The sequence below is a fragment of the Aphelocoma coerulescens genome, chromosome 3 (genome assembly GCF_041296385.1).
Source record: "Aphelocoma coerulescens isolate FSJ_1873_10779 chromosome 3, UR_Acoe_1.0, whole genome shotgun sequence".
NCBI lineage: Eukaryota > Metazoa > Chordata > Aves > Passeriformes > Corvidae > Aphelocoma > Aphelocoma coerulescens.
In genome coordinates this window covers 75,153,461-75,173,195 of record NC_091016.1, presented here as the reverse complement: position 1 = coordinate 75,173,195, position 19,735 = coordinate 75,153,461, and the positions used below count along the sequence as shown (strand labels likewise).

Below are 19,735 nucleotides of genomic sequence, written 5' to 3'. Positions count from 1 at the left end.
ATGGTCCTACTGTAACAAAAAAAGATTCAGGTGGGATTTCTACTGTTGGAATAGAGACTGCAGTTTGATGGCCTCAGGTTTTTTGGCTTTCTCTTGACAATTACAATGAAAAATCACTCTGAAATGTTAACCCCATTTTTCCATTGCATTGTTATTTTCCAGTTGATGCTTTAAAGGCATTGTCTGGGCAGCATAAAAACTTGAGATGCAGTTTCAATACCTATAAAGGATTTATCTGTGTGGTTTACACTGATTTTAGTAGAAATTAGGACACCTAATCACAAATGCTCTTTTAAAAACATCTCCCTAAATAAATTTAAACAATAATTAAAATAATTCTGTATGCTCAAATCATCATAAAAGTACATAGATGTAGTCATAATTATGTCTGAAGGATGGGATTTAGTCAGTGTAACAGGGAAGTGTAGTATATTTGAATGTACTTTTTATTCATTGTCTTAAATATTACTCTACTCACCACCTTGTTTCTGCTATTTTTCTGCTGCTTACTGAAAGAAAGAGAGAGAAGGAGGAGAAGGGAGGGAGGCAAGGAAGGAAGGGAGGGAGGAAGGAAAGGGAAAGAAGACTTTTTTAGCATTTACAGTTTTGCACTCAGTGTCATTATCACTGTAACAAATAATTAGGCTGTTGCCTAATAATATCCCACTGGAAGAGTGTATGTGTGAACACCTTTTAATGAGCAAACGTGAAATGATTCGGATGCTTTGCTCAGGTAAATACCCATTCAAGTCACTCAGCAGGGGCAAGCTTTAACATCTATGATTTCTGAATTAACTTTTGAAGTAATTATCTGTTTTTCTGTGTTTGAATCTTATAAGATCTGAGATACTGTGCTATAGAGAGCCTGCTGTTTCTACTCTGGTATGGCAGCCCATATATTACTGGGTCTATTTGAACCAGAGAGTGAACACACTTGTGATGACAGAAAATGTTGAAGGAGGATTGGGAAGCCTGAGCAAGTTTTGGTGGCAATGGACAATAATGATCCTTTTCTTCTGTGTTTTCCATCACCCATTTTGATGATCAGGGGCACTTAGAAAAGCTACAGCAACATGGAAAAAACTCAGAATAGTGGAGTTTTCTTTGAAACTTTCAAGACAGTTCAAATACCATTTATAGTACTTCAGCAGTACAAGTAAACCCTACTTAGATTCCTTTTTAGGCTACAGACTCTGAAAGACCTCCAGTCCGACTGTGTTCAGTCACAGTCTGCCCCTTTCACAGCGACGTCTCATCATGTATGGAACTTACTGTAATGCAAGTAAGTTACAGGTTTGCCCACCCTCAGTAATGAGCTGTTTGCTTTTGAATGGAGAACAATAATAATCCCTAGCCTTCCATGAGGAATGCTTTGACCTTTTGCAAGTTGTGGGTTTGATCTGCAGGCTGTATTGTAGTGTCAGTTTTCAAGTGGTGAAGATTAAATACTGGATGATTGACAGTGTTCCCATAGAAGGCAGCAAACCTGCCTACTTCAGAAAAAAGATTCTGGGAGCAGAGCAACTGTCACCCAAAATATGTCTCAGTGCAGCCTTTATCTAAACAAGTCTGATACTTTGAACCTCTAGGATCAGAATAACCATCCTTGGAACAGGATCTGTCATATGCCCAAATGTAGTGCTGTTACTCTCCTGCTCTAATATTCCATCATATTTACAAATACTGATAATCTCCCAGTCTGGTAAAAACCTGTTGCACCATGTGTGGAGCATACAATATTTTAGCAGTGTGTATGGAAAGTATAAATGTATAAACTGCTCTATTCTTTAGCACTTTATATGTGCATGTATGTGTGTATATGTAAAACTAAAGGTAAGAACATATACCTGGTCTGTTCAAGCTGCGCTTGTTTTTCTTGCTGGTGTTTACATCTTAAGTGAAGTGTCAGTCTGACCCTCACATATTACTTTGCCAGGCTGTCTCTTTTAGTATCTGCTAGACAAGTAGGATGTGTTAGTTTTCACTTCCTTGCAGTACCTCTTTGTATATGGTAGTTTTCAACTGCATAGTGTAAATGCGAGAGATCTAGATAATTTCTCTGGACAGGCAGGTATTTTAGGGCATTTTAGCCTAACTCTTACATAATTTTTCTTGTTTACTACCACAGGAGAAGAAAACTTGCTGGCAATTTTGAAGAGGAGATGGTGGAAGTACATGATCCTGGGAATAATAGATATAGAAGCCAACTACCTGGTAGTCAAAGCTTATCAATACACGACTCTTACCAGTGTACAGGTAAGGACTCAAAGGATTTCCTCTTATGAGGTAAGACAATAGGTCCAAGGGGTCAGTGGTGTAGTATCCATTGGCTTCAGTGAACCAAAAGCTAATTGCTGCCTCTGACTTTTCTGTGCTTTTTAATGCGACTCGTAAGACATGTTTTTTCATGTTGGACTTTTATTACTCAGTATTTTCCAAACTGTACATAAACATTCTTACTTTCATTTTATTTCTCTGTGCTAAACCATTCATAATCACATTTTTGGCATTATCTACATAATTTAGTCCTTTCAGGAAATATTTTCAGATTGGCTGAAATGTTTTTCTCACTTTGTATTGTACTTGGAGAAAACACAAGCACTTCTTTTAGGATTCCTTAATTAGATCTGAGTTTCTAAAGGTCTCTGGTGGGTTGACCCTGTCTGGACATCAGGTGTCCATCAAATCCAGTCTATTACTCTTCTCCACAGCTGGACCAGGAGAGAGGGAATGTAAGGAAAAGTTTGTCAGTCAAGATAAGGACAGGGACAGATCACTCACCAGTTACTGTCACAAGCAGACTCAACTTGGGCAAATTAGTTTAACTTATTACCAATCAAATCACTCACATTCTTCCCCTGCTCCAGTGTGGGATCCCTCCCACAGGAGACTCTTCTCCACCAACTTCTCCAATGTGAGTCCTTTCTACAGGCTGTGGTTCTTCACAAACTGCCCCAGCCTGGGTCCCTTTCACAGGGTGCAGCCCTTCAGGAGCAGACAGCTTCAGAGTGGGTCCCCTCTGGGGTCACAAGTCCTGCCAGCAAACCTGCTTCAGCATGGGATTCTTTTTCAATGGGTCCACAGGTCCTGCCAGGAGCCTGCTCCAACACAGGCTTCCCATGGGATCACAGCCTCCTTTGGGCAGTCACCTGCTCCAGCCTGGAGTTCTCCACAGCCTGCAGGCAGATCTCTGCTCCACCATGAGCCTCCACTGGGCTGCAGAGGGACATCCTGTCTCACCATGGTCTGCACCACGGGCTGCAGGGGAATCTCTCCTCTGGCACCTGAAGCACCTCCTGCTTTCCTTCTGCACTGCTCTTGGTGTCTGCAGAGTTGCTGCTCTCACATGTTCTCACTCCTCTCTCAGGCTGCAGTCTCTATTGCATGGGGTTACCTTTTTTTCTTCCTGCTTAACTGTGTTATCTTAGAGGTGCTACCACTGTCATTGATGGGCTCAGCCTTGGCCAGCAGCAGGTCCATCTTGGAGACAACTGGCTTTGACTCTGTTGGATACAAGAGAAGCTTCTAGCAGTTTCTGAGAGAAGCCACTCCTGTAGCCCCCACTGCTGTCACAGCCTTGCCAAGCAAACCAAATGGAGGGTGTTTAGGATCCCATAATTAGATCAGAGTGCAAAAGTTGTCATTAAGTAAAATGAATGCAGTTTTTATGAAGAAGTCCTACTTTAATGCAAGCCGTCAGATGTGTTATATAACAGCTTAACTGAAGCTATCAAAAAGTGTACTCCCTGTTAAAAAATTATATGTGCAGTGAACAAAAGATAGGGTAGCGATTTCTTCAAAGATCCAACCTGGGTTTTTTATTTCTAAAACCACAAAAGAATCAGGCTTCCAATTTAAGCAGAAAAGTGAATAATAGAAACATTTTTAAGAGACTGGAAATTGTCTGCCTTGGGAAATCATTGCATACTTCATTGCTACTTGTTCTAGAACAAGTCTAGTACCTCTTTACATTATTTTTAAATAACCAAGCAACACTAGGTAGCGTTCAATATATTTTATACCTTACTCTCCTGAAGGCTGCATTAGAGCTAATAAAATAAAGGAGCACCAGTTAATGTTCTGCAGGATCAAAGCTAATTAAGAGTGTATTTCTTCCATAGCTTAAAAATCCTGAGCTTCTTTAGCTGAATAAGGTGCAAAAATAGAAGAAAACTATGAATTCAAGGAATTTGAATGTGAGGTTTATGCTAAATATTCACAAGTGCCTCTGGCATCAGAATCCAGGTTTGAGGATTCTTTGAATCATGCCCAGACAATGTAATATTGTTTTTAACACTTTTTCAAATCTGATTACTTAGTATAGAATAAAGCTTAAATCCACATAAACCTCATGTTCTCTGATTTTACAGCCAGTAAAAGCCTCGAAGAGAAAAGCAAACTGAATTGCTTCTTTACCATGATTCACTCACAGCATGTATAAACAGTGGACTGAGCAGGATGATTCAGGTCATTAAATCCCATCTCCCAAAGCCACCAACAAGCATGTATCAAAGGTTCATCTGGCCAGAACTATGAATCTCCACATCCAGAAGATGCAGATCCTCAAGCCATCAGTGCAATGAGCATGGCCTTTAGTGTATTGTGTCAAGAGATCAAAAGTTACAGTGTGATGGGGAAGCAGGCAGGAGAATTCAAGGGCATCAAGGGCATTGCCAGTGCCTCGACAGGGAATTTGTTAGCTGAAATCATCTGTGTTCTCCTTTTAAACTGAGAGGGGGGGGGGGTGTATCAGAAGAACTGTCAGAGGGCACAGACAATGTCATGTCCATTTTTAGACCTCTTCCACATCAAAATTACAACAAAGTTCAGGTTTCTTTCCTGTGTAGCTTGAAAGAGGGAACAGGTAGGAACTCAAATGTTGTCAAGCTTTTTTTCAGGAGTGGAATGAAATCAGTGTCACCTTTTCCCATAGTTGTCCTTGTTTGCTCAGATACATGTGGAGTGACTGGGATATGCCTGCTGCATTTTAAATTCATTTCATGCCCTAATATGAATGAGCTTTTAAGTGAAAAGCCCAAAGAGATGATGAGAATGGGACAAGTATGAGGTAATGCATTAAGATGTTGAATCAAATGACAAATTTTCTGAAATGTAGCCAAACCCCCTATTGCATTTAAAGATGAAACATAAGCAGTTCAGGGGATTATTCAGCATTGGCCAAAGTGTGTCATGGTATGAAATGAAGACTGAAAAAGTGGAAAATAGAAGATGAAGAAAAGAAAGCTTTTCCTAGAATCTGATTTTTGAAGAAGCAAACAGGACTCTCAAGAGAAAGGAATTTTCTGTCCTGAAAGGCCTGATCCTGCAGGAGAGCTACCTGTGAGGCCATAAATGCTTGGTGGCATGTCGCAAAAAATGTTCAAATCCTTTCAGAACTGAGACCCAAGAAACTATTGGTACCTGCCACAAATCGGCATGACTTTGACTGAACTCTGTGGGAGTTGTGCATGTGTATACACTGGGCTGAGAATTGAGCCCTTCAAGTCAGTTCTGGGGGATTTTATCCTCAACAGGCTGTACACCAAGGCTTTTTTGATGGAGAAAATGTAAGACTTTTTGAAATTGTCACTTGAGTAAATGAGAAATCGTGCAGTATTTTTATAGTGGTGGTGCAGGGACCATTTCAGTATGAAATCAGTTTTACAGCATATCCTTTTTTTCCACATGACATCTCTGCTCTGTCATGCAAAACTAACATGCAAGTGTACAGTGTTTGTGGTGCTTTTAGGCAAAAAAAAACATTACACTGATCCCAGCAGAAAGCCAAAGCTTAACAGTAAAAATATACCTTTATTTCAAATGCTTTGATTTCAGCTTCAACAAAAAACATTAGTATAGAATAAAGCTTAAATCCACGTAAACCTTGTATTTTCTGATTTTACAGCCACTAAAAGCCTCAAAGAGAAAAGCAAACTGAATTGCTTCTTCATTCAACAAGTAGCTTTAAACTCGTGGAACTGTCAGAGTTTCTAGTTTTTACTCCAACCTTTTTTTTTTTTTTTTTTAGTATTTGGTCTTATTTCATCATGGTTCCAGGAAAAGACTGAAAATGGTGCCCTACTTTTCCTCAGTGTTTCACACCCAAATTTTTCCTATATTTTAAGATTTTCGTTTGGCTTTGATCTGGGAAAACAAGATTTTTTAATAAACCTTCCTACATATCTTTCCCTGAATGCCTTCAGAATCACAGTGAATGAGAACACGTAGGCACAAATCAGAAATTAATATGGTCCCTAACCTTTACTTTTGGACATGCTTCTGATTATTTCAAATCCTCATGTATTCTATAATTACTATCTGAGAATGTGACAGTCAGTTTCATCATAAGATGAGAGCAAAGTACTGTGAAGCCTAGAAACACACCATTTTCCTCTTTAAAAAACCCCAACAAACAACTAAAATACCTCCTTTATAAATTAAGTGACATAAAATTTAGATTGAAAATCAATGCTCTATTTATATTTCAGTCATCAAGGTGTAGGTTGTTTGCTAAGGATAAAATCCAAGTTACCCCTTAGGCACCAGTGGTGCAATCCAAGGACAACTAGGTTCAATGGAACAATGCAAGAAGCTCACACCTAATTGTCTACAAATCTAAAATGTCGTGGACATCTATTATCCCTTCCCCTGCTGCTCAGAGCACAATCTTGGGGCATGAAAATATATTTGAACCTATTAGGTTGCTTCTTCTTTGGTAGCTTTAAGCTCTGGTTCTTTGCATGCCTGGAGTGATTCTGTATTGATGGAGATAGATGCCTAAATACCTGCCTCCATTAAAAAACTTGAAAGCTAAGTATTCCTGCATCAAAGTACCCCAAGAAACTCAATTTGTTAGATATGATCTTAGCATGCTTCAAGTACTTGCGGAAAGCCTGGAGTGCTTTGCAAATTTTAAGTGTGGAGCCACCTTTTTCATAAAGTCATAGCTTTTAAAGCAGTGGCCCACAGAAAGGGCTTCACTTTACTCCATCTTGGCTGGAGGGATGGAAACTCAAGCTTCCTATGGCCATGAAAGTACATGAAACTAGGCCAGGCTAGTACATGAAAACTGTTCCCTAGAGGGTGCTCTTGAAAAACTGAGTATACATCAGTTAAAAGGCACAGGAGTTTATACGTGGATCAATTTGCTATCCAAACCCACCTATTTCAAGAAGTACCAGAGATCAGTCACACTTAATATTATCAGACATATGTGTATTGATTCCCAGATGGCCCAAACTTGTGTAATGATCTTTAGTTTCTCTTTGTTGTATTACTCTAACTTGCAGTAGATTTTGCAGCCTTCTTGTCTGTCAGCTGTACCAGATCCAGAACATACACTAAGCACGCTCTTGTACACTGGCACCTGATCCCATGGACTTGTTTTAAAAGCTATGTACTTAACTTTCAGGACTGCCCATGGTAATGTGTGTCATATTTATCCTAATAGGTTTTAAAACAACCCTAGTGTAGGCCTATGGAAGGTTTAATAACTGTTCAAAAAGGATATTTTAAAAACTGTTAGAGACACCTTTTACACAGCAGATAAAATTGCTTCCCGCAGAGGGAATTAAAAGATTCTGAAGCTATTGCAGTTATTTAGATCTAGATATTAAATTTCCTTGAAACTATGTTTTGACTGCAACTTGCCTGTACTGCTTTTACAGTGTACCACACACACACAGTCCTCCCAAATCCATAATATCTTCCACTAAGCCTGTTATGCTACTAACAGTTGTAACCTCTTCTGCCAGGAAAGTGCTTTCTCATCATATCAAGCTGCATTATGAGGCAGACTGCCCTCACCCTTCTCCCCACGTTAATTAGCTCTCCTTGCTGCAATATATTGTTCTATCCATCTCCATATTACACTCATGTTGCACTCTCTAGAGGTGATGTTATCCTTTCTCTGTGTTATGACATCACACAGAAATCTGGATTATTTCTGCAACACCTTGCATAATAGTACTGCAGAGTATACATATAATGTCACAAGAAGAGAGGCACTGTCAAGGAGAGAGAGATGTTTCTGAATAGCAATTTATCTGGTAATTTATTTCTTGGGCAATCAAGCCTTTGATTGGCATGATGAAAACAAAGGTAGTAAAAGCTGGGATTTATAGACACCAGGAGACAGGCTATAAAGCTATGATGTGGATGTTCTCAACTACTCTTAGATCACTGTGAGGCTCAGCAGTACATCACACTTCCAATTACCTCTGGCAGTTTTCATATCTCAACAACTGCCACCAGAAAAGGAAAGGAGTCAGCAGTAAGTGCTTATTATAGGAGAGCTGGATGGCAATAGACTTTACTTTGTTCTTGGTCCCTGTGGACTCAATGTACATTGAGGCAGAAGGTTTGAGGTGGTTTCAAAGCAAATCTGGGAGGCCAGGAGCAGGGAATGTGTAATATTGAAGCTGTTGATCAACTTTGTCTGGTGGCTGCTAATGTGAATTATCCCAAAAGCAGAGATAAATTCCACTCCTTCCCTTCTTTCTCCCAGCCTATGAATGTAAGATTGACCATACTTTCCTGTTCTTCTTCAGGGCAGTGAGGAAATAGTGCAATGTTAATAAAGTTTGCAGATCAGCATTTTGCAGAAGTGTTGCATACTATACATATACATATATTTTTATACTGTGAGAGGGTATCTTGTATCTGATTTATTATCAGACTTTGAGTTACTGTTCTGTCTTTTAACTTGTTGCATAGGTGTGGTTTTCAAACCAGGCCCTACAGCATCCACGAGATATCTCTGTGTGCGGGTTTGAAGTCAACAGAGCTCTCAGTATCCAGAGCTCCTGCCTCTACTGGCAAAATTCATCCAGAGCCAAACCTTTTACTAAGTTTGCATAAATATGCAAAATCTCATTAAATTCAGTGGAGCTGTGCCCATTACAAGAGCAGAGATTTTGGGCTCCTGTGCCCATTTTGCATATTTTGGCAGGTGACATGCAAAAGCAGAGGTTTTTTCTGCATGATTTTTCTTAGGCTGAGATCTAGTCCCCCACATAACTAACAGCAGGTGGAGAAGTTTCTAATGAGTAACCTTGAGAAAATGATCTGCCAAGCCCTCATCCAGTCAACTTACTTTGAGAGAAGCTAAACAGAAAATGGGGGTGGAGGGTGATTCTGCAGAAACACATGACTGCTGGCAGAACTGCCTTACAATGATCTTTTTCTGACAGTTGTATGTAGAATCAGAGGAAGAAGTCAAAGGAAAGGCCATTCCCGTGGTCAGTTTGTTGGTAAGTTTTCCTGGTATTTGAGCAGATCTGTATAAGGACAGCTGGAGTTCATGTATAGAGAGGATATGAAGAGGTATTTTTTTAAAGTCAAGATGTGATTACTCATGCTGGTACTAAAGCATGGCCTTGTGAAGAGAGTTGAGAGCAGAGGAACTGTGGGTTGGATGTGACCACCACCTTTCATTTAACATAACTTCAAGGAGCCCCTAAACTCTTTCTATGTACACAGAAAGCTGAAGCTGTGAGAATCCTCATCTCAGGTTTTGATACGTACACGTCAGATAGAGGTGAAGGTCTTTCACTAGTCGAAGTTTTAAGTGAGTTTCTGTGTCCACAGGGAAAAAGAAAACTCTGAGAACAGATTAGAGAATTAAAGATTAAAGAAACTGATAGGAACAGTTCTAGAAGCATCAAGAATATTTGGAGATTTTGTGGGCAAAGTGGAGAAGACTGGGAGCAGTCTTCTGGCTTTTGTTCCACATCATGGAAATAAACATTTTTACGTTTTTTTAGAACAAATTACATCACTGATTCTTTCACCAGTCTCCATACCTGAAGTACTGTACATTTTGACTGAATGAAAAGTTAATGATTTCCCATTAATTTTGGGATTAAATAAAAGCCATGCAGGAAAAGTGGTTAAGTTGTGATGAGGTAGCAAATAGAAACATGAAAGATAAAAACAGAGCTCCCTTTTTTGTTTGAATTGCTTGAAATAACCCTGTCAGAGATGCTGCCAGCATCCACACCTTTCCTGCAGAAGGTTTTGGTTGCAGGGCAGCATAATTGCAACACAGCTCCCCTGGCAGCTGGCATCCATCTCTGTGAGGGTTCACATCTCATCTGCTTTTGTTGAATCAAATGTGTGTGATATTGTGAGGGTGGTGTGAAAACTGGAGGAGAAAAAGCTCTTGAACAGGCCACGAACCCTTTCTTCCTTTGAAAAACACAAAGTAAGTAACAGAAGCTGTATCTCTCACTGCATCTAGCACTTGCTGTTGTATTAAAATTTCCAGATCACATGCTGAAATTCTATAGCCATCATGTGTACTTGGCCATACAATGTTTGATGGATATGACACTGATTTTACTGATCCCTCTGCTCTGGAGAGCAGGGTAAGTAGAGGGTGCAGCTGATTCTCTGCGTGATTTGCTGGAGGGCAGCGCTAATGAGAAACCCCAAATGTGAAAAGAAAGGGCTTATAACTGGGGGGGAAAAATCCAATGAATGTTTAAAAAGGAAGATTCAGCTCAGCTGTTCCCATAGGGAGTTTGCTGACCAGCTTTTTTCTTTTTGATATCACTGCAGATCAGCAGTTCACACTCTGTATTACAGGCCTTTATTCTAAAGCTTGCCAGCTCTCCCTTCCAAAGATTTAACAGTACATTCTTGCTGTAGATGTGTAGAGACATGCTGAATTTGTGACACCAGAGACTGGATTTTTACTGTTAGCAAGACAGTATTTGTCTACGATTCACAAGTATAATAAAGTCAACATAATTTAACAAACAAGTAATCAGAGGAAATAGATTTCAACATTGTGTTTCATCAACAGACTTAGATGCAGTGTGGTATCTTTGAGAGTCAAATAATAATCTTCAGTTTCTACAACAACATAACATTCTTACAATAAAAAGAAGTTTCTATAGGACAGTATATCAATAGATTACATATTTTTGTATCCTGCCTTCTAAAGCAGCCCCATTTGGAGCTGTGACTGAAGAAAGCCACAAACACAGCAGTGTCAAAGAACATGTCTGCACGACCCCATGGCAACATAGGAAATGTGTTTTCTTTTAGGTTAGTGAGATATAATAACTTCTGTGATTAACAGGAATGCACATTAAAATCAGACCACTCATTAATTCAACTTAATGAAAGGGTATAGGTACTACCTTCTAAATAAACAATTTAAAAGAAGGAAAACATTGGAGATGATTATTTGAGAAATATTGATAAACAACTGACCTTTATGTACTATAAATGAAATTCAGCTAAGCACAATCTGTCTTTGTTACTTTAAAAGCTTTGTAGACAGAAAAAAATTATAATTAGGTATAATATTTTTTCTTAATAGCTGAAATAGTTAATAACAAACAATAGAAAGAAAAAATGGCAAAAAACTCCACCAGTAAAAAAGCCTTACTGCAGATGAGGTAATCCTCAATCTCATAGCTTTTGTCTGTGGAATACATGTGCATTTTTTCTTCTACTAGACAGGTTTATCTGAGGAAAAAAAGAAAGGCAGGGCAAATTTAGTGCTGGAGAAGTGAAATATAAAGCAATACCTGAAAAAGAGTTAAGCAATATTTACTAGGTTATCTTATTGCTTATATGGTAGTAACCTTATTTATTTCTGTCTACTTCTTTGTTTAATTAAAGGTATAAACTAAGCACAATTTAAGAACTATATAATGTCAGTGAATGCTATCTACATTTCATGTTTTTATCTATTGATGCTGCAGCTTTCCAAATAGCAATTTGTGGATTAGACTTTGAACTGCCAGCCCAAGGAGGCATTTTCTAGCTGTTATCAGCATCATTTATTTGTGACAGGTTCTGTTCATGCGTCCTTTCATGTTAGTGCTTAAAAGACACACATTCACATACTTGAAATCATAGGTATGTTTAAATATTTATGGAATGAGAGGAATTTTTAAAATCTTCCTCTAGAAGACTGTTAGTGGGAATTTGCATGTTGAAGTACACATGCTGCAGGTACAAGCAGTTTTTAAACTCATAGAACAATTTAGACTCATAGAACAGCCCAGCTTGGAAGAGCCCTCCAAACTGGTCCAATCTTCTGTGGGAAAGGGAGCCTAGATGAGATTATTTAGGACCGTGTCCAGTCACATCTTGAAGACCTCTGGTGACTTTACCATGTCTCTGGGGAGTTTGTTCCCACTGTAAAAAATATTCTTTATTAAGATGAAACCTTTCCCAGTGTAACTTGTGTTCATTCCCCCTTGTCTTCCCTTTACTTCACTCTGATGAGACCCCACCTGGAATACTGCATCCATCCCTGGGGCCCCCATTGCAGGAAGCTCATAGAATTGTTGAAGCAAGTCCAGAGGCGACCACAGAGATGATTAGAGGGGTGAAACACCTCTCCTCTGAAGAAAGGCTGAGAAAATTGGAATTGCTCAGAACGGAGAAGAGAAAGCTCTGGGGTGGACTTGTAGCAGCATTTCAGTGCCTAAAGAGGTTTTACAGAAGAGCTGGAGTAGGACTTTTCACAAGGGCATGCAGTGACAGGACAAGGGGTAAGGGCTTTAAACTGGAGGAGTGCAGGATTAGATTATAAGTAGGAAGAAATTCTTCCCTGGGAGGGTGATGAGGCACTGGAACAGATTGCCCAGAGAAGCTGTGGATGCCCCATCCCTGAAAGTGTTCCAGACCAGGTTAGATGGAGCTTTGAGCAACCTGGTCTAGAGGAAGCTGTTTCAGCCCATGGCAGGGGAATTGGAACTGGATCATCTTCAAGGTCCCTTTTGACCCAAATCCTTCTATAATTTTATGGTTCTATGATTCTCCATGTGATTTCTGTTAAAGAAAGAGCCTCCATCTTCTTTGAAGCCACACATTATGTAATGAAAAACTGTGACGAGGTCAGAAAATGGTGAGTTAAATTCACCTGTCCAATGCCCCACTGGGAGGGAATGGGACGGAGGCAGTCAAGCCTTCAGGGACAGCTGTGAGCAGGGTAAGAAGTGCCTGCCTCCTTGCTGTTTGGTACCACCTTCCTGCACCTTCAGCAGAGGTGATGGGTGTAGTGTGTGCCAGTGCAGCTGCTGAAGGACAGACATCCAGCAAGTGCAGGCATGATGACATGAGTGTGGAGTGAGACAGGAGCTGTTGAGCTGTTCCCACATCCTGTAGGTTACACCGAAGGGTGCCCTTCCCTCAGATTCCCAGGATCTAATGTGTGTGCTTGGTACTCCTCCCGCCAGCCCTCCCTGCCCCAGGAGATGGCTGCTCCCAGCAGGATGGCTTCTGGAGTTGTTCCTGTGGGTGTGGTGTGTTGCCCGTGCGTGTCTTTGCCCAGCCCAGCTGCCGAGTGTGAGCTGGGTACACACTGGGTGCGCTCCAGGCGCTGCAGGGGCAGAGCAGATGCCCTGTGCAGGCGAAGAAGCTTGTTCCAGTTCTTTCAGACCTTGTCCCTTTTTGTGTTCTGTCAGTGAAGGATGGCATTTTGAGGACTGCTGGAGAAAGTTTTCACTGTAAAGAGGCCTGACCATGACTATTAGATTATTATCTCTCACTTTAAATGCAGAACCTGCTTTTAGTATCAACTGTTCCCATTTATAATTTCCCTCATCTGTTCTGCAGCTCTTTGGGACTGTTTGAGCCTGCCAAGAGCAGCATCGTCCCACTGATAAACTGGTTTTCTTCTGAAGAGTTTTGCCTCTCACTGTCTGGGAAATATTTGAAATGAATGGGTTTTCATGGCACACTCTTGTTTTTCAAAGGAAATTTCAGGGAAATTATCCTTAGTCTAAAAATTGGTATACATATATATATATATATGTGTGTGTGTGTGTGTGTATATATATCCACAGAATTGCAGCTCTTCATTACCTGTATCCTTTTAGGAAGTAGGATTAAAGTCAATTTTCTTTGGGTGTTTCTTACACAGGATTTTTGTTTCCTGGTGGCATGCACTAGTTTCTAAAATATATTTTAATTTTAAAATCTCAAGCTCCTCTCAAAAACATTTGGTGCATTTCTTTATTTGTCACAGCTTCTCTGGGCTTATTGCTGGATGTCTCTGAAAAAAAACAATTAAAGATTGTGTTTCATAACATTTCTTTAAGAAAGCTCTTTCCAAGGGTCTACTGGCAAGAAGATTGAGTTTCTTGCACTGCACGCAAGATGGGGGTTTGGGGTTTGGGTTTTTTCCTTCAAAGGCATATGGAACTCTATTTTCACAGAGATAACAGTCACCACAGGGGCCAGAATTTTAGTAAGCATTCTGCATGCAGAAAACCCCTGATTTATATGGAAAGATTTAATAAATCTGGTCAACTTGTGTATTATGAACTTTCCTAATATCTGGACCTGAAATTACTGAATTAAAGCATATGTCTAGACTGCAGGAAAACTACCCTGACTTGTGTATTAATCACCAGAGGTGAGAACCAGATGGAGTGGTGTGACTCTCTTTTGGCCCAGGTTTTCTTCCCATGGATTTGAAATATGCATCTGAATGCAAGAGTACTGCATTTGAGTGTTATCATAGAGCAACAGCTCTCCTGAATTCATGGAATTGTCATGGACTGTCTTACCCTCTGTCTGATGTATGAAGAGCCACTTGAATGCACTTTCTTGTGGTAGAAAGTGCTATCACAAACTATAACCGTGCTTCCCTCTGCTGGAATCTATCCTAGTACTTTAGGGCAAAGTATTTGCAGGTTGATGTGCTGTTGATTTTTCTTCTCTTTTTCGACAGCTCCTAGACTGTTTTGTCATCCCAGTGGTGATACTCCTCTCCTGGTTCTTCTTACTGGTACGATACAAGGCAGTACATTTCATTGGGATTGTGGTCTGCATTCTGGGCATGGGCTGCATGGCAGGAGCAGATGTCCTCGTTGGGAGACAGCAAGGAGCAGGTAAGTAAGGATGGATGGGTTGTATGGCCAAGTTCTATTCAGAGGAACCATTGACCATTGTGTGTCAGACTGGGGCCAAAAAAGGGGGAAATTTGGCAGGAAGCTCTGTACCTTCATGGATCCAAAGCACTGCACCATTGAGAGTTGCCTCCTTGTCAGAAGGACAAAAATGGGTCAGCACTTAAAAGTCAGCAGTGCTGCAAACAGGTTTCTTACAACACAGGTCACCCTCTGTGCAAGCTGTGGGGACAAGCTAAATATTTGTAGTTTCATTCTCTTTTGGCTTAGCTGTTGGATTGCAAACCTCAATGGCTTCCCTTTCACTGGCTACATTTCTGAGTTGTAAGCACCTCTCACATCCAGTGTGTGCTCTTATTTCTCCTCAAGTTTGCTTACTTTTCTACAGAGGTGGGGTCACTGGGTAGGTGCTAAGACACTGAACCTATATATTACCAGTTGGGTTTTGCACACAGGCTTGTACTAAATTTTTGGGACTTGACTGTAACATTTTTGAAAAGAACCTCCTTGTGTATAAAATGTTAATTTTTTTGTGTGGCATCATATGAATAATGTGTGTGTATCTATTAATGCAGACTAGACAGAGTTAGATTTCATCGATCAACTTGCCCTGTCACATTGATTTCTCTAGTGCCAAGCCAAATTATGTGGGAAGGCTGGAAATTCTTTTCAAAGATTGTCAATTAGGCACAGTTTTCGTTCTTAATTAAAAGCACTGAATTGTGAGCAGAGCATAATACACTGGGATTTAAAATTCTTGACTCAGCTTTCTGAATACAAATGCAAGTGCTGTAAAAACTGCATTTGCTGGAATGCTACTAAATAAAACAATGGAGGTTGTGACAGTGCTCACCATATCTCCCTGCCCCCTTTTATCTCTGTCCTTAATCCTGAAAGGAGACTTATAGTTCATTGGTCTCCTCCAGAAGTAGCCCTGCCTCAGCTAAAAAGGAAATAGTGTACTCTGTACTGTGTAATCAGCCAGCCAAAGCTGCATTGGGAATGGCTGTTTTCAGAGGAATTGAGACTTCAACCCTGGGTTCCAGAAGAAACATCCTGTGTCCCAGCAGTCTAGAGAGTAACACACTTGAGCTGTAGACCAGCAGGAGCATGTGGGGCAGTGGAAGCAGACAAGGAACAGATTGAAGAACACTGATACTTTGCCATCCAGCTGCAGTAATTAGATGTTATTTGTCATGTTCGTTATTAAAGCATAGGTGTAGCTGTTAAGTAAATTTGTCCAGAAAAAATCTGTTAACATGCATTATTGCTTTTTAATTTGGACCTACACATGAAAAACTGTGTCCATGCTTATTGCTATGCAGAGACACAGCTGATTTTTTACTTGTTTTAGTGGCATAATGATGTTATTAATAATGCTGTCTTTAAAAGAGTAAAATATATCATCTGGCTTAATTTCTTTGAAAGGGTAAAACTATACATTAAAATGTACAGATAAGAAAAATTAATGGCAGGGGAAAAAGAACAAAATTATTGAAACTCTTCATTAAGAGACTGTGCACCATTTATAGGATGTTTCCTAGGACTGGGCAAACTAAAGAAAGGAAGGCACCGAAAACAGTGATGGTTTGTTAGTCCTCAGTAAATGTCTCTTTTTATCTTATATTTTGGGGGATAAGAACTATTGACACCTGTGTGCCCCTGTTGACCACACTGCTTACTGTATTAGAAGAGCCATAAGGCTCTGCTAGGTGCCCACAGCATAAGGCAATTTAGCCTGCCAACATTTACAGTAAGGGAACATGAATTTAAAATGTATCACTGAGAGATTAACAGGTGTTTTCCAAACTATCTGCAGGAATTAGGTATAATGTGCACACATGCTTTCAATTTTCAATAAATATATGGTCGTTTACCTCTTTATTGTATCTGTACTGATATTATGCACTTTACTCAATGGGAAAAACAATTACTAACAAGTATTTAGTGCTTTATCATCTTACGTGCCAAGTATACTTGAAAATAACATTATTCTTCCCATGAGTTACTTTCATACTTCTGCTCTTGCCATATACAGTGGTCCAAGCCACAGAGGTCTGTGTTTCATCCAGGTTTTCAAAGCACATCCTAGCTTTAACGTGCAACAGTCTCTGAAAACCAGTCACATCAATCCTGTTAATACATGTGAGTCTATGTTCAATTTGAAATGGAACACACTGAGAATGATTTTTAGATATTATGTTCATCAGTAACTACAACCAAAAGCAAAGAGAAACACCTCTTAATGGCAGGGGTGAGGGCAAAAATGTGACAAAGAGGTGTAGTGAGAGTGAAAAGAAATCATGCCAGAACACAGTTCACATTTTTAAAATTTGTGTTTTACTACAGTGCTATAACTAGTTCCCAAAACACTAACTCTGCTCTGGACTATATGACTTCTCCACAGAATATTAAATATGGTAACAATCATTAATGTAAAGCTTGTTTTTCCAGGCTATGCCTTGTGTGTCTTCTGAAGAATGACCTACACCATTAAATTGGTCAAATACAACTTTATTATCCTAAAAGTCTTTAGAATGCCTCTAGTTAGTTGACCCATATTTCCTTAGCAATGAAACCAGTAGATCCATGTGGATATCACATCCATGAAAATAAGTCTATAGGGATATGTCAGTCTTGGGGGTAAATTCCAAAGTCTCAGTCTCTCAAGGAAACAAAGATACGGCATTTGACAACCAGAGTAGTAATTGCTAAGAAAGAAAGCAAAAACATATTTTACAACATTTTTACACCAGGATATAAAGTTTTGGTGCACTAACCCTTTGGGTACCATGTATTACTCTAGTCACTGCATCTCAAAAAGAAGTGATCAGAAAATAAGCCTGTATAAGCTGTGGAGAAAGGTGAGAAAGCTGTTCAAGGGCATAAAATGGATTCAGATGAAGAGACTGTAGCTGGACCAGGACATTCCATCTCTCAGAAAAGGCAAGAAAGAGACAGATACTGTAAAGGTATATGAAGTCTTCAGTGATATGGAGAGGGTCAATACAGAGTGATTTTTAAATATTTCTCAGAAAATTATGGGATGACCAATATAATTTTGAGGTATCCAGCATAAAGTTAAAAACATGAAGTACTTCTTAATAGTAGGCAAAAAAGACATGTATTTTACACAAATTGATGAAGAATCCCTCAAGGTTTATTAAATTTGATGGCCTTATGTAACTTCCATCTCAGAAAATGCCTAATCTACTGAGAACTGGCTGATAAAAGTCCCTCTGTGCGTCTCTATTTGTTTATGCTCTCCTCAGCCACCCTGTGCTGCTGAGTACCAGAGGAGGTTCCAGTGTCAAGAGTCCGGTGCTCTGAACAGATCTTGGCTCCCTCTTCTGGGAAAGCCCTGAAGGTTGAGGCTCACACTCTGCATGAGAGCACTTTGGGGAGAGCTGTCGGGGTGTGATGCTTGAGGCCATCCCATCTGTGTGAAAATGCTCAGCCTCTGAGCTACTTTTGTTTCACAGATGCAAAAGGATGGTATTTTTGTCCCAGCAGAAGCTCTAAGGTCAAAAGCTTTTTCAGCAATACTTCCCAGAACTGTCGGTGAGTAGTTGCAATAAATACCAAATGAGTGAGCTCAGTGAGGAATCAATGGAGCCACTGTGAAATATGAAATGCATCAGGGGTATGAAGAAGTTTTGTTAAGTGCTGATGGCTATTTTAAATTAAGAACATCTTCCATTACTGATTGCAAAAGAAGGCTAAAAGAAGAAAAATAAAACAACAACAAAGCAACCAAATCTTTAAAAATGGTCAAATATAAACATGTTGCCAGTCAAGGAACATTCAAAACAGAAATTCAGTGAAAGGCTGGATGAGTATCTGAAAAATAAATCTAGTAATATTTGGTAAATACACAGAAGCCACATCTCATCTGAACTGAAAAATGTTAGAAACTATGAGAGTATTACTGGGAATATTTTACACTTTACTCCATTCCTACTGTCCTTAAACAACTTACACTTTTCTGGTGCTCATAGCCTGTGTTGGAGACAGGATACTGGATTCATGAACCCTTGGTCTGTCCTCTTATGACCGTTTTTATCATCATAAATTTCTTCTCCATAGAAATTTCGGCACTCCAGTTTGGAATGATAACTGAAGGCTTAAAAGAACTCCTTAAAGAAAAATGCTGAAAAGATAATTTTTAACCAGTCAGAATGTTTGGTTCCCGTTTTAATTTACTTCATTGTAAATTTTACAGATCAATTGAAATAAAACTTTAAAAGGCAGGGACATAAAAAATAAGTCATGGTATTTTAAAAGAAAATGAGATTTCTTTTTAAAAAAATACAGTTTAGTACTTCTGCATTTCGGCTGAAACTTTTCAAAGAAAAATCCATTCTATCCAGCCTTTCAGAATATGGTTCTGCAGTAATATCTGACAGCTTTGTGAAGCTGTAGCTCTTGTAGAAATCATTTAACAAGCCATATGTGCAGAGGGAATTGCATGCACCAGTTTGCAAAGCTAGGGCCTCAGTTTTCAAGCTGGAACTTGATCAAATGTCACTGCAGCTCTCCCCAACACCCAATAATAAAATCTTCCAAGACTTAAAAAGATTTCAAACAGTCTTTGATAAAAAAGTTTTTTAGTAATTCTATATACCTGGATGTATTGAAAATACATCTTGTTGATCTTTGCATGAGTTAGGTACTGCTATGTTAATTGAACCTCTTTTAAAAATCTGTCATTATCATCACCCTGTCTACACCCCATCCTTCCTCCTCTCTTTCTTGTCAAACAGCTCCATGTGAGAATGAGGTCAATATTGGGTTGTAATGATTTCTTCACTCATTTCACAGGTACACAGAATTTTTCAGTTGTCCTCAGATCTAAG

The 19,735-nt window shown here is 39.5% G+C and overlaps 1 protein-coding gene across 2 annotated transcripts in view; it reads left to right on the top strand.

The window, feature by feature from the left end:
- Positions 1–19,735, top strand: part of SLC35F1 (solute carrier family 35 member F1) — a 233,670-nt gene that overhangs the window by 182,386 nt on the left and 31,549 nt on the right. For both annotated transcript variants that reach the window (XM_069010912.1, XM_069010913.1), the window contains exons 3-4: positions 2,129–2,256; positions 14,702–14,861. In XM_069010912.1, coding sequence (XP_068867013.1) covers positions 2,129–2,256; positions 14,702–14,861 — 288 coding nt within the window. The remainder of the gene's footprint in view (positions 1–2,128; positions 2,257–14,701; positions 14,862–19,735) is intronic.